The following is a 13,695-nucleotide window of genomic DNA, read 5'->3' as shown; positions in this document are numbered from 1 at the left end:
TACTGCATATATACTACAAAAACTATATGTTTTTCTGCCAAATTCAAAGCAATGACAGCCAGCAAGAGTAATTAGGCTCAATAAAACTTGTAATAATATCTCATAAACTCTCTGCCCGTTTTGCAAAATTATATATGTATACACTAAAGGGCAATTCATCTAAACACTGTTCTTAAGCGCAGTGTAATGACAGAAATGGCCCTCTTTTAAATGTTGTTTTTAGTTTAGTTTTCTCTTCAGCACAATGAATTGCTGAAAATGCCCTCCACTTAACCTTTTATAATCTTCCCTTTTTGCCCCTTCTCCTTTTACTAAAATACATAAATGTAAAAATTAAAAAAAGAGATAAAGGAATAGATGGAGACAGACGGAAATTGGAAGAAGAAGGAAAAAGAAAAAGAAAAATAGAGAGAGATAGGTGGGCCCAACAAAAGGCAAAGGTTTTTTTTTTTTTTTTAACTTCCTTTAAATTATATATTACTTATAATTATATGTATGTTTTAATTTATATATATATATATATATATAGAGAGAGAGAGAGAGAGAGAGAGAGAGAGAGAGAGATTATGTCTCATGTAATTAAATGTATGTTTAATCTTGGTGTATAAATATAACTTGATGTTTGACCTAGACAATTAGAATACTACAATTGTTAAGCCCCATTTAAAATTTTTTAATGATTTTTTAATTTTAAAATGTTTTTTATTATATATATATTTTATCTTATCCACGTGTCACGACATTATTGGAGATATGGAGCCCACGTACCTTCCATGTCAGCAATTTGACAGAGTTTCTAACATCACAGACCATTTTTATTGTGTCATTCATGGTTCTCAAGGTTAGTATGTGTGATCACAAATAGTCCTTGTCTTCTAGGGGCCTCAGGCAAGGGGACCCATTATCCCCCTTTTTATTTCTAATTTGTGCTGAAGGCTTATTTGCTTTGCTTCATCGTCATGAAGAAAGGGGATCTCTTCATGGATTTCAGCTCCGTCCTCAAGGGCTCAGTATTTCACACTTATTTTTTGCAGATGATTATGTCATATTCTGTCACACTGACGAACAAGAGGTTTATTGTTTAAAGCAAATTTTGGACTGCTATGCGAAGGGCTCTGGTCAATGCATTAATTTTGACAAGAGTTCTATCTTCTTTGGAAAGAAATGCCCAGCAAGATTGAAATGTCAACTGGCACATATCTTAGGGGTTCAGCAGAATGGGGATTTTGGAAAATACCTAGGGTTAAATACAGATTTTGGGGTGTCTAAACGCGGAGTGTTTGAAATGGTGCGTAGAAAGATTGCTTCAAAACTTATGGGATGGGCAAAGCAATATTTATCTTCCGCTGGCAAAGAGGTACTGATAAAGGCGATGGCGATGGCTATGCTAAATTATTCTATGTCATGTTTTAAACTTCCGGTCAGTTTGTGCAAGGAGATTGAACGGGACATTGCTAATTTTTGGTGAAAGGGACAGAAGGATCGTAGAGGGATATTTATATATACTAGGAATGCAATTGATTCCTTCCCAAAACCCACGATGAAGTTACAAAATTTAGGATGAATCAAAATATAGCTGCTACACCAAAATTGGGCGCAAAAAACCAACCAAACTGACTTAGTGGATAAATTAGGAATACATAAACAAAAACAGCAATTGGACCGGAGTTAAATTCTAGCTTCGATGTTAAATTTTTTGAATTTGCTGGATTGAGGGTGAGAGAGAGTAATTGTGGTCTGAATTTTTTTTTATATTTATTTTTTATTTTTTTATATGCAAACTTCCATTGAAATGAAGGACAAGCTTTTGAACAAATAGTGCAAGCCATGAAATGAATGCAGGAAGGCTTTTCGGGGGGAAAAAAAGGAAATACAGGAAGGCAACAAAATCAATGGACCAGATATGGAGGTTAGCTTTATTTTTTTGTATTTTTAATTCTTTTTTATATATATAATTATTCTTAGTTATAGTTAATCAACAAAAATACCCTTAAATTTAACTGAAACTTTAACAGAGTTAGACGTAGATGGTGGATTGCAATACTTTACAAAGTTCGGGTGGTTAAAAATAAAAATTAAAAGTTTATGTGGTAATGAAGCACATGCATGAAAGTTCAGGTGGTATTTATGCATAGAATAATATACGTAAAGAGTAAGAAATCAAGCTTGGTATGGTGAAGCATGTTAAAGACATTGTCTTAAAGTCTTTGTAGCATCTCTACATGCATGTATTGACATTCTACAAAACTCCAAGATACGACCCCCAATACAGAAGCTCAAAGTCCGCTATAAGCACATTTACAGTTGGATAAAAGTCTCCAAGTCGCAAAACCGTTGCCCAAAAATAATAATATGGAAAGTGGAGAACATATGAAAGTGGGAGAAGAGAGAAATCATATTGTAGTGTGTTTCAAATGTGAAGGAGGAGTGACCTTTTATAGGCATCTGACACTTGCAACCTTCAGACACCTTAAATCAGAAAAATTAAGGCAATGAATAGAAAAATAAAAACTGAAAATTAAACAATTGTAACTCCCATAATAAATACAAGAAAACAGTCAAATAATTAAAATAAAATTTTAAAAACCTTCAAGACAACAAGTCGTCATTCTTCGATAGATTATTTCTTAACGTGTGGGCTACACTCTCAACTTTACAACGGGATTTTCATTTTCATTTTGATACAAGTTTTCTTTAAACCCATTTTAATTTGGAGAACAAAATTTGTATACCCAACAAAATCTCCATTAATGAAGAAAGAAATCTACAGAGATTGAGATGGAGTGAGCATGATTGTAGTAGGAGACAACTTTGATTGCTAGGATGTGTTGGTTTGGTTTTCCTTTTCTATTTAATGGCGCTGGAAGTAAATACGTTAAAAAAGAAGGACAAATGCATATCTGGCCACAGGCTGTCTATTATTGAGAAGTCAAAATTGATGTCCTGCATCCATTTTGGACTCGTATCTTCTGGCAAAATAAAAATAAAAATAAAAATAAAAAAATAAAATAAAAAAGGACTTTTATCTAAGAAGCTTTATCCACAACATTGACCAATGTCCATAATTGAAACAGCCAGTGTCTGAGCAACTTGATCTGTTTGAACTGAAGTTCCAGATACATTTTGACAACTCCAACTACAGAGGAGAAGAGAAGAGCAACCCATGGCCATTGTAGTTGTCGCCTCTTGCGTCCTGTTGGTTTTTTACCTTCTCTGCAGCGTCGCAAGGGCAATTTCTTTTGCATACTCGAACACGAAACGCAAGTGGATTGAAAGAGAATCCGGGTTCTTGGGCGCTCTTTTAAAGATTATGATGAAGTTTTGAGGTCAGAGGATCAAATCACACGGAAAGCCAGTCAGTTTTTGGATTCTGAACAACTCATCCAGGCAGGAATTACTCTTCGACTGAATGAAACGGAGCAGAGCTGGATAACGAATGCAAGAAAAGTGGTTTCGGAGTCAACGTGGTGCCTTGAGAGCTTCGAAGAATTGAGAAAGCGAAGCAAATCTTCCAAGTGGTTTGTTTTTTCATTAATAACTAATCATCTGCTACCCATGCTTGATGTTGCCCGTGGGATGAGGCGGATCGAGGAAATGATTAATAGCAACCTTGGGATGAGCCGGAGGAGGAGCAGCAGCAAAGGAAACAAGGAAGTATGCGCAAGGAACATCCGCGCAACATTGGAGCAGTCAAGGTCCAAGGTTAGAAGCTTGCTTGCCAGATCCATTGTTGATGAGATTGATGAATATCAATCTGTTCAGACACCAGCGCTGTGTGTTAGCTTAAGAGCTGCTGAGTTGGTGTCCTCCCTAATGGAGCTGATCATTGGGAACTCAAAATTGATGGATGGCATGGTGGAGCAAGTGATATCCGTCAAGATGCATGTAGATCTGCTGCCTTTTTTCATGGAAGATTTACAATCGCTAAAGCTGGAAAGCGAAATGGAAAAGTCATGGTTGAAGGAAGCAAGCAAGACGGTTGAGGAAGCAATAAATGACATTGCCTACATAAATATAGCAGCAAATCGACAGAAATGGTGGTGGTGGGTATATTTCAGCCGTAATTGGAGGGCTAGGCGGAAGCTCAAGGGGGGAATAATGTCCCTTGGCTCCAAGATCTCCGACCTTCTGGAAACAAAGGAAAGATACGGTTTTAAATTTATCACAGGACGGTCTTCAAATTTTGCCCGCAAATCTCCTCGACAGCAAACCGTTGAGTATCAGGATATGGACAGGCATTTGTCATCAGCTGTAGAAAACATTCGTAACAGGCTCATTCAATTGCGGCAAACAAGCAAAGAGTTATCGTTGTGTGTCAGCGCAATGAGCAAGGAGTTGGAGCACATGCATAAACTTTTCAAAGCTACCAAACCCACTGAAGACTTCAACCAAAAAAAAAAAACCCCCACTGAAGCCTATGCCCCTAAGTTTAGAAGTGCTTACTTGGAGCAATTGAAGAAACTGACTTGTGAAGCAGAGCAGTACTCAAAGGCCTCCGGCATCCAAGGCTCAGAGCTTGTAACCACCATCTCGGAGATTAAGGGAATCACGCACGCTGTAAATCTTCTTCAGAGATGCATAAAAGTATATTCGATTGAGGTAAGGGCGGATTCTTGCTCAGTAGTTGGTCTGGAAGAAAACGTATATGAACTGGTCTCGCAACTGACTTCTAACAGAAAAGAGCGCTCTGTGATTTCCATTGTGGGGATGAAGGGAATTGGTAAGACAACTCTGGCCAAGGAAGTCTATAACCACCCTACCATTCAGCGCCGTTTTCAAGTCCGTCGTTGGGTCTCCGTACCTCAAGTGTCTGACAAAAGTGAACTATTGGAAGCCGTTGGAAACCAGGTCCTGAAGACGCAAGAGAAGCAGGGCAGGGAATACTGGATTGCGAAAGTGAGGGATTTCTTGAAGAAGGAGAGATACCTTCTAGTGTTAGACAATGTCTTGTCAACGGAAACCTGGGATGCTCTTAAAGTAGCATTTCCAGAAATGGCAAACAAGAGCAGGATTGTCCTCACCACATGCAAGAAGGCCATCGCGTCACACGCTGACCAAAATAGCATTCACCACCTTCGGTTACGAACCAAACAAGAGAGCTGGGATCTTTTTTCCCAGATAGTGCATCACTGTCCTGATGAACTGCAAACTGATGCAAAGGAAGTTTTAGGGAGAGGCGGAGGCTTACCACTTGCCGTAATTAGTGTTGGGTATCTACTGTCGTGGAAGGAAGTGTCGACACCAGAGGAATATTTGAAGGAGCTTGAGCGTATCACTCAAGGACAGAACCGAACACCGTGGTTTGATACTGTGAAAGTGAATAATGCAGACTTGCAATTCGACAAAATTCTGAGTAAATGTTTGTCTTACTTCCAACTTTTCTCTAGGGACTTTGAAATCCCTGCAAGGAGAATTGTCGCTTCGTGGGTTGCACAAGGATTGGCACAAGTAAGCGGAGATGAGAAAACAAAAATTCCCGAAACTGTTGCATATGCGTATCTATCAGAGTTGATTGGGCGTAATGTGGTTCAAATGGTTCAAAGAAAGCCTAATGGGAAGGTCAAGACATGTCGCTTGCCTAGTGCTGTGCGACATCTCTTGTTGCAAGGTGGCAACGACAATAATAGCAGCGAAACAGGTTCAGGGTCATCTCTAACTTCTCCTACAAGTAATGTAGACAGAAACTATAACCTTCATGATTCTGAAGATGGTAATACATACGATACCAGTTCCCGTCAAATTCATGGTCTCTACACAAATTGGCGAAATGTTTTGCTGAAGGAAAGCTTTCCCCGATCGGTTCTCTTCTTTGATGACCGAGCAAAAATCAAACCTGGAGAGGAAGTAGGTGAAATTATTAGCAGGGGCATTGCTGGTGGTCTCTTCGGAAAACTACAGACTCTTGACCTTGAACGTGTGTTCAGACCAAAGTTGCCGGAGACCATTGGAAAATTAAAGCAGCTGACATATTTGGGATTAAGGCGAACTTACCTATTGACGATCCCTGAATCTATTGGGGACTTGGTGAAACTCTTAACTCTAGATTTGAAGCATACCCATGTTAGAACACTCCCTAGTTCAATATGGAAGCTGAAGAAAATTCGGCATCTCTACTTGAACGAGAACTGTCAAATACATCGACCAATTTTCATGATATCGATGAAAGATCTGATGATATTATCTGGCCTATTTGTGGAGAAGGGCCATCCTCTCAAGGATCGTCTGGACAAGTTGACGAAACTTCGAAAATTGGCTTTGGTATTCAATCTTGCACCTACAGAGCAAATGCTAGTGGCGAAATGGATTGAGAAACTGACTGACCTAGAATCTTTGAGGCTGAGATCAATAGATGAGAAGAGGGCACCTCAGCATCTGAAACTAGAGACCATCTCTCACCTTACGAATCTGTCCAGCCTACATTTGTTTGGGAAGCTTGAAAATCAGGTCATCATAAATCAACTCCCGCAAAGCCTCACCCAGCTTACCTTATCGGCCTCTAAAATTAAAGATGATCCAATGCCAACGCTAGGCCTGCTTCCGAAACTTAGATCCCTTTCTTTCCACTCTGATTCTTATCTAGGAACACGGATGGTTTGCTGCAAAGATGGATTTCCACTTCTTCTATTTCTGAAGCTTTGGAATTTAGATACCCTGAAAATCTTGGCCGTGCAAAACGGAGCAATGCAAAATCTTCGCTACATAGATACTAGATCCTGCCACAACTTGACCATCACTGACTCTAGAAGGTAAATAATGAGCAAGTTTCCTATCTGTTGAGATTACTTTTTCTTTGTTTCCTATCTGTTGCTTGCCCCTAGAAGGTAAATAATGAGCATGTTTGGGTAAATAAACAGCCACCTTTACATGATCTGTGAACTTAATCACAAGAAATGCATCAAGCTTTGTCTACCATAAATTGTAGCGTCACACATCTTCATCGAAATTCTAATAATCTTAGTAATTCTCTCCTTTTTTAAAAGCATGAAAGTTTTTACTACACCATGGAAAAAACATGATTGAACCCATGAAATAGATTATCAAACACTCATCAATTAATTTTATAAAAAAAAAACTACAAATTCACATTAAAGCTTAAGTTTGGATCAAACTAATAAAAATTACACAATCATATTAAAAGCTTTCTCCCTAACTTTAGCTAGGGAGTTAGTTCCCCATAAAATAAAACTAAAACAGAAATTTAGAGAGGAGGAAGACGAGAGAGCTCAAGAGAAGATTGTGAGTTCTGGTGTGTTTTTGAACTATGCCGCAACATCAATTTATAGGAGAATGATAGCAGCACCTCATGGACAATTCCAACTTCATTTGAATAAGGCTAAAAGTCACTTTTGGTCCCTGTAGTTTGGCACTTCGACCACTTTTGATTTTGTAATTTCAATTCCGTCAATTTTGCCATTGTAGTTTCGTATTTGTAGCAATTCAAGGACATGTTAGTGTTCTTATCAATTTCTTTAATGATGTAAGGGGCAATTTTGTCAACCCAAATCCCTTGTTCATAAAAACTTGTTTGAAATTCTCCCCATTTCATATAAGGGATCGAAATTCAACCACTAATCTCAATTTTTGAAGAACCCTAAACCCAAATGACCAATTTCAAGAAATTAGGGGAGTTTCATACGAGCTTTTATGCTCAAGGATTTTGGGTTGACGAAATTGCCCCTTACATTGTCAAAGAAATTGACATTAATACTAACTTGTCCTTGAATTGCTACAAATACGAAACTACATGGTTAAAATTGAAGAAATTGAAACTATAAGGTCAAAAATGATTGAAGTGTCAAATTAGAGGGACCAAAAGTGACTTTTAGCCTTATTTAAATGAAGTTGGAATTGTCGCCAAGCCAATCAATAATTCCTTCATTTATTTTGTTCATCTAGTGCTGGTGAATCTCATCCAATTTTTTTTGTTTATGCAATTTCATCTCTTTTATTGGAATACACATCAACATATGTAATCAATTCAGTTGGCTATTATGGTGCTATAGCCACCTTCTTCATTTGATAATTCTTTCTTTGGCAAGTGCACTTCAATCCTCTAGTGCTGGCGGATCCCATATCTTCTTCTTTGTATGCTTGGCTACTTCACTTTATTGGTTGCACCACTCAATTTCCTTTCTTTATTGCAATTGCTAAAACCTAAAATAACCATATTTTAAAAATATATTTCCAAACTATAGACAATATTTAAAAGTGATCTAATAAACTCAAATAAAATAAATCAAAGTACTAACAATATAAATTTAGGGATAATAAATGTGATAATTATGTGCTCATCAAATCCCTTAGCTTCCGTTTGGATGAAGCAATTGAAAATGACATAGAATTCTAAAATAACGGAATTTAAATTTCCATCATTTCAATTTCTGGCAATTGAAGATTTTAGGGTTTGGATTTATGTATGTCGAATTTTGTAAACGACATAATTTTATAAATGGCACTGTGGGAGCAAATATTTTCATCTCCAATCATAGCACGCCACATGGAAAAAAAAGAATATCCCTTAAATTAATTAATTGAACCAATTTATTTGGCCAATTAATTAATAAGGATAATATCTTAATTATAGGATATTATCTTTATTTAATAAGATAATGCCATTAATTTAGATATTATCCTACTAAGAAGATCTAATCATCATCAAATTAGGAGATTTGGATCCCAATCAAATCCCTAATGGACTCAATCTCTACAATTTGGGGAAAGAATAAACCTACTTGGAAAACCCGAGAAAACTCTCCATCTCTCTCTCCCTAGCCACCGGTGATGCCACCACCGCAATTGGCCACACATCTCTCATCTCTCTATATATTACATACACGGCCCTGGCCACCCAGTTCTCACCCTAAAGAAATCTCCGTACCCTTTTCTAACTATTGTTTCTCCTAAATTCAATCAAACTAACTTAGACATCAGGGGGGCCTTTGGCCAATACCTTCCAGGTGTGGTCTATTTACTTCGATCTTTTTTACAGGAATCGAGGAAGAGAGAGAAGAAAGATCAAAGGTTGAAGAATCACAAAGCGAATATTCTTTCGTGAGTTTATTTGCACAAACAAACACTATGGGAATTGTGAAGTGACACATATTTTGTTAGAAATTAAAAATAAATTTACTTAATTAATTAGGAAGGCTCTCGTGAACATTTGATGGCTACCATTTGAAAAGTTATACTACAAAACTTGGACGACAAAAATAAGACTTTTGGTAGTTTTTTCATTCTTAAAAAAAGATCGCATGAATTTCTATCTTACCAAATAGGAAACTGTAGAAGAGTTTGATTCAAATTCGGCCAATTTGATATACCATGGTGGGTCGAGCTATTGCCTCAGAGCCCTTATTCTTCTGAAGCCCAAGATCACTAAATTGGCCTTCATTTTCTCTAAATTTCGAAATTATTTAAGGCTCAACCAAAAGAAAATCAAAAGATTTGGCCCAAGGGTTTCGCCAGTGTCTTCTGGGTATTCGGAAGCCTTAATAGTTTTCTCACTTAGGGTTCGTCGGCCCGACTCGAAACTTTTGGGTTCGTCGGCCCATCCCAAAACTTTTGGATTTGGCGGCTTTATGGGATTTTTTTTTTTGGGCCGGTCCTAGGGTCTAAACGGGTGGGGCATTTTAATTTTTTTTCTAAATCTTTTAAATAATTTTGTTACACCTTTGTTTTTGGGGGTCAAAAGTGATGAATAAAGAGTCTTCTCTTAAACATTAGTATAGATTAAGATTACTACATAACTTAAGAAAATAAAAATATAATAGCCAAACTCTTTTACTAAACCTAGACCAATAGCCAATATATTTAAAAACTATTATACCTAAAAATGAATCTTATGAAAATGTGTTACTTCTATCCCAAACTAGGATTAACATCGTGAAAATTAAAGCAATTTGTGACATTAGAATTAATAAAATCAAAATAAGCTTTCAAATTCTTTATTAAACCATTAAATTTGAACTTGACAAAAAAGGGGCACTAAAAGATAATGTATATATTTTTGTTTGTTACAAAATTTTAGACAACATTGAAAAAATTAACTTAATTTATAACATGTGTAAACAAAATAAGAAGTTTATTAGTTTATCATACATATTACATTATTTTGATTAAGTATAAAATGAGGTTAGATAGTGCTTCAATTAAATTTTTTTAAAAAAATAAGGGCATAGGCGGATAAGCTAAGGATTTCAAATCCTAAGTCCAAGTCCTACCCAACCTTAAAGTGAGATGGACTGAGCTGGCCTAACCATCAGGACGGGCCGTGCTATGGCCCATCGGACCTCAATTTACCTACTTTGGCTCGCGGCCCGGTGGCCAAATGATGACCCTTATTCTCATCAATGGGGGAAATTCTATAGTAAGGCCAAATGATGATCCCTATTCTCTCTAGGGTTTGCAGTCATTCTCGCAAGAAGATGTGTTTGGAAAGTTTGAAGCGACTTTGACATACGGGTTTATTTTCACTTTTCATTTAGGCCCAATATTCATTTATTTACTTATTTATTTTGATGACATATTGATTATATATCTTATATTACGAAAGAAAGTACAGTTTGAGGATTAATTATATGCTTGAGTGACAAGTAATATTTTTCTAATTATAATAATTTAGTATCTGAAATTTGATAGTTAGGTTTTTTTTATTTTTTGTTTTGGAAAACGAGTTCGTGGTTATTTGACATTTTTCAATCGTATATATTAGTGGATTTCCAGAATTAGTGCTGGAAAATTATCATTTCCAGTAAGAAGCATGAGAGACTTAAACCTCCAACCACTTTCCAGCAGCACAATACCTGAAAGATCGAGTATCAAATTTTCATAAATCCATTAATTGGCGGCCTGGTAGCTGGACTCTTTACAAAATCATTAGCCTGTCGTGTGTGGCAACTTGAAACTTGGCAAGGTCATATAGTTAGCTTGGACATTAGTACAAGAATCCTATAGTGAGGGTTTTATGCGAGACTTTTAGATGATATTCTATTTCTTAAATGTTGGATTAAATAAGTTAGCTGTTAGATCAAATTGATTAATTTGATTCAACAGTTAAGATATAAAACTTCATCTCACGACCTTCGATAAAGCGTTTACTATAAAATGAATCATGCAACATTAGTATTATTTAGTGTATAAGTAAAAAGTAAAAAGTAAAATGTTTTTTCTTTTTCATTTTTTAACTTCTAGAGAGGGGAAACCAGTATTCTATAACATGCATGCATCTTGGCTTTTTAGTTGACAAGGGTCTTTGATTTATTTGCTAGTTAACAAATGATTCTTCTTGAGTCTTGAGCGTAAATCAAGCAAATTGAATCTTAAATATAAAAAGAAAGCTACATTTTCGTAAGCAAGCATCCACATCCCACTACTAATTCGTCCTTTTGGGTTAGAAAGTCTAAAATATTGTCTAGAGATCTACAAAGCTGTTAACTTGGGATTAAATGATACAGCAGTTTTTATAATCAGCATCAGATCAATTTGTTATTTATTTATAGCTTTTTGGTTGAACACAAGATCCAGAGTAATGTGGACGAAATTAGTAAGATAAACTATAATTATGTTTTTAGATGTGAACACTGTCATTTTATTGAAATTTGAGTCGTTTGCTTAATAATTTTTTTTTTTATGCTAAGTAGTCATATTTAATTCACTTTCCTTAGAGATGAACTTGTGAAATTTGGTTAATTATATGTCAGATTAATGTAACAAGATGCTATAGAAACAAGTATATAGTAGCCAATTTTCCGGTGGCATGTGTTGCAACTGCCAATCATGCTAAAAACAGAAAAATGCTACTTATTTAGGTGAGAAATTGAATCTCGGATATATATTCAAGTGACCTTATTTTTATAGCATCTTATACATTCCTCTCTCATTGTTCACCTAATTTTCACGTATTGCAACACTATAAATATTTACTAATTAGTATAGTGATTTGGAGCAATTTTCCTCCAAGAATGAAAAAAATAACACTCCTCTAATGGAAGAAAAGGAAACTTTAAAAGTTAAATCGAGGCTTAGGTTTGTGATGCGTGAATTTTAACCTTGGCTGCAATTGGCATAATTCAATCCCTAATCGAAGACCCATATGTGTAAACTCATTTTTATTGAAGTTTGAGTCTCGTTATGCTCAATAATCTTTTAAGCCAGGTCTTAGTTGTCTAGAGATCTACAAAGCTGTTGTCCTGATCACCATGAAACAAGGATTCTGGAAAATATTCAAAACGTTGAAATTACAAACCAGAAAAAACTTTTCTAATATAATATCAACTTCCATTTGTTTTTATCAATCAATGTTTAGCTTTTATATAAATTAAAATGACCTCGTTGACTTGGTAGGTTGTCTGATATTCAAGCAGGGATAACATTTGTCCAGTCTTCTAGAATATAGTAAGGAGTAAGGACCAAGGAAAAAGAAATTACAATTAGCTCGTTTGGTACACAGGACTGTCTTGGCATGGACTATGCTTAGGGACTGGCTTGGCTTGGCTTGGCTTGGTCTAAGTTGGATAACACTTATCCTGCGTTTGGTGTATGCTTGGACTAGGACTATAATTTTTTTGTTTTTTCAAAAATATCTATATATATATGTATATATGTATTTTATAATATATATAATATATATGTATATACATGTATATAAGTATATTATAATAATATTATATATTTTAAATAATATAAACGTACATACATATATATAAGTGTATATAGGTGTATATATGTATATTATAATATACATGGGTATAATACATATATATATATATATATTTATATATATGTATGTATATTATAATATATAATATATATATGGGTATGTTATAATAATATACATGTATATATGTGTATATATGTATATTATATATGTATGTATATATACATATATATTATATATATATATTATAAAATACATATGTATATATAATATATGTATATATATTATATATTATAATATACATATATATATACGTATATACATGTATATAATATATGTGTATATAGGTGTATCTATATATTATAATATATACATGGGTATAATACATATACATATACATATGTATATTATAATAGATAATATATATGAGTATGTTATAATAATAATATACATGTATATACGTGTATATATGTATATTATAATATATATACATATAATGTAAATATATAATGTATATGTCTATATACGTGTGTATATGTATATTATAATACATACATGGGTATAATATATACACATATATGTATATATACTTATATATATGTATTATAATAATATATATATTACATATATACATGTATGCTATTATTATAATATTAATATGCATGTGTATATGGGTATATTATAATAATAATATACGTGTATATATCTATATGTATTTATATATTATATATGTATATATATGTGTTTATATATATACATGTATATACGTGTATATATGTACATTAATATATAATATAATATATATTACATATATACATGTATACATGTATACTATTATTATAATATTAATATGGGGTCATGCTAGGGAGACTATTTTATTATCCCATATATGTAGAAAGGTGTATAAGTTTGTGTGTATATGTTATACCCATGTATGTATTATAATATACATATACACGCGTATATAGACATATATATTATATATTTACATTATATGTATATATATTAAAATATACATATATACACGTATATACGTGTAT

The 13,695-nt window shown here is 34.4% G+C and overlaps 1 protein-coding gene across 1 annotated transcript; it reads left to right on the top strand.

Annotated features, from left to right (window-relative positions):
• Positions 3,556-6,750, top strand: LOC18781610 (putative inactive disease susceptibility protein LOV1). Its single transcript, XM_020559262.1, has one exon. It carries the CDS (start codon positions 3,556-3,558, stop codon positions 6,748-6,750), a length of 3,195 nt encoding a protein of 1,064 aa, XP_020414851.1.

The sequence above is a fragment of the Prunus persica genome, chromosome G3 (assembly GCF_000346465.2).
Source record: "Prunus persica cultivar Lovell chromosome G3, Prunus_persica_NCBIv2, whole genome shotgun sequence".
Taxonomy (NCBI): domain Eukaryota; kingdom Viridiplantae; phylum Streptophyta; class Magnoliopsida; order Rosales; family Rosaceae; genus Prunus; species Prunus persica.
This window is presented reverse-complemented; position numbering and strand designations above follow the sequence as displayed.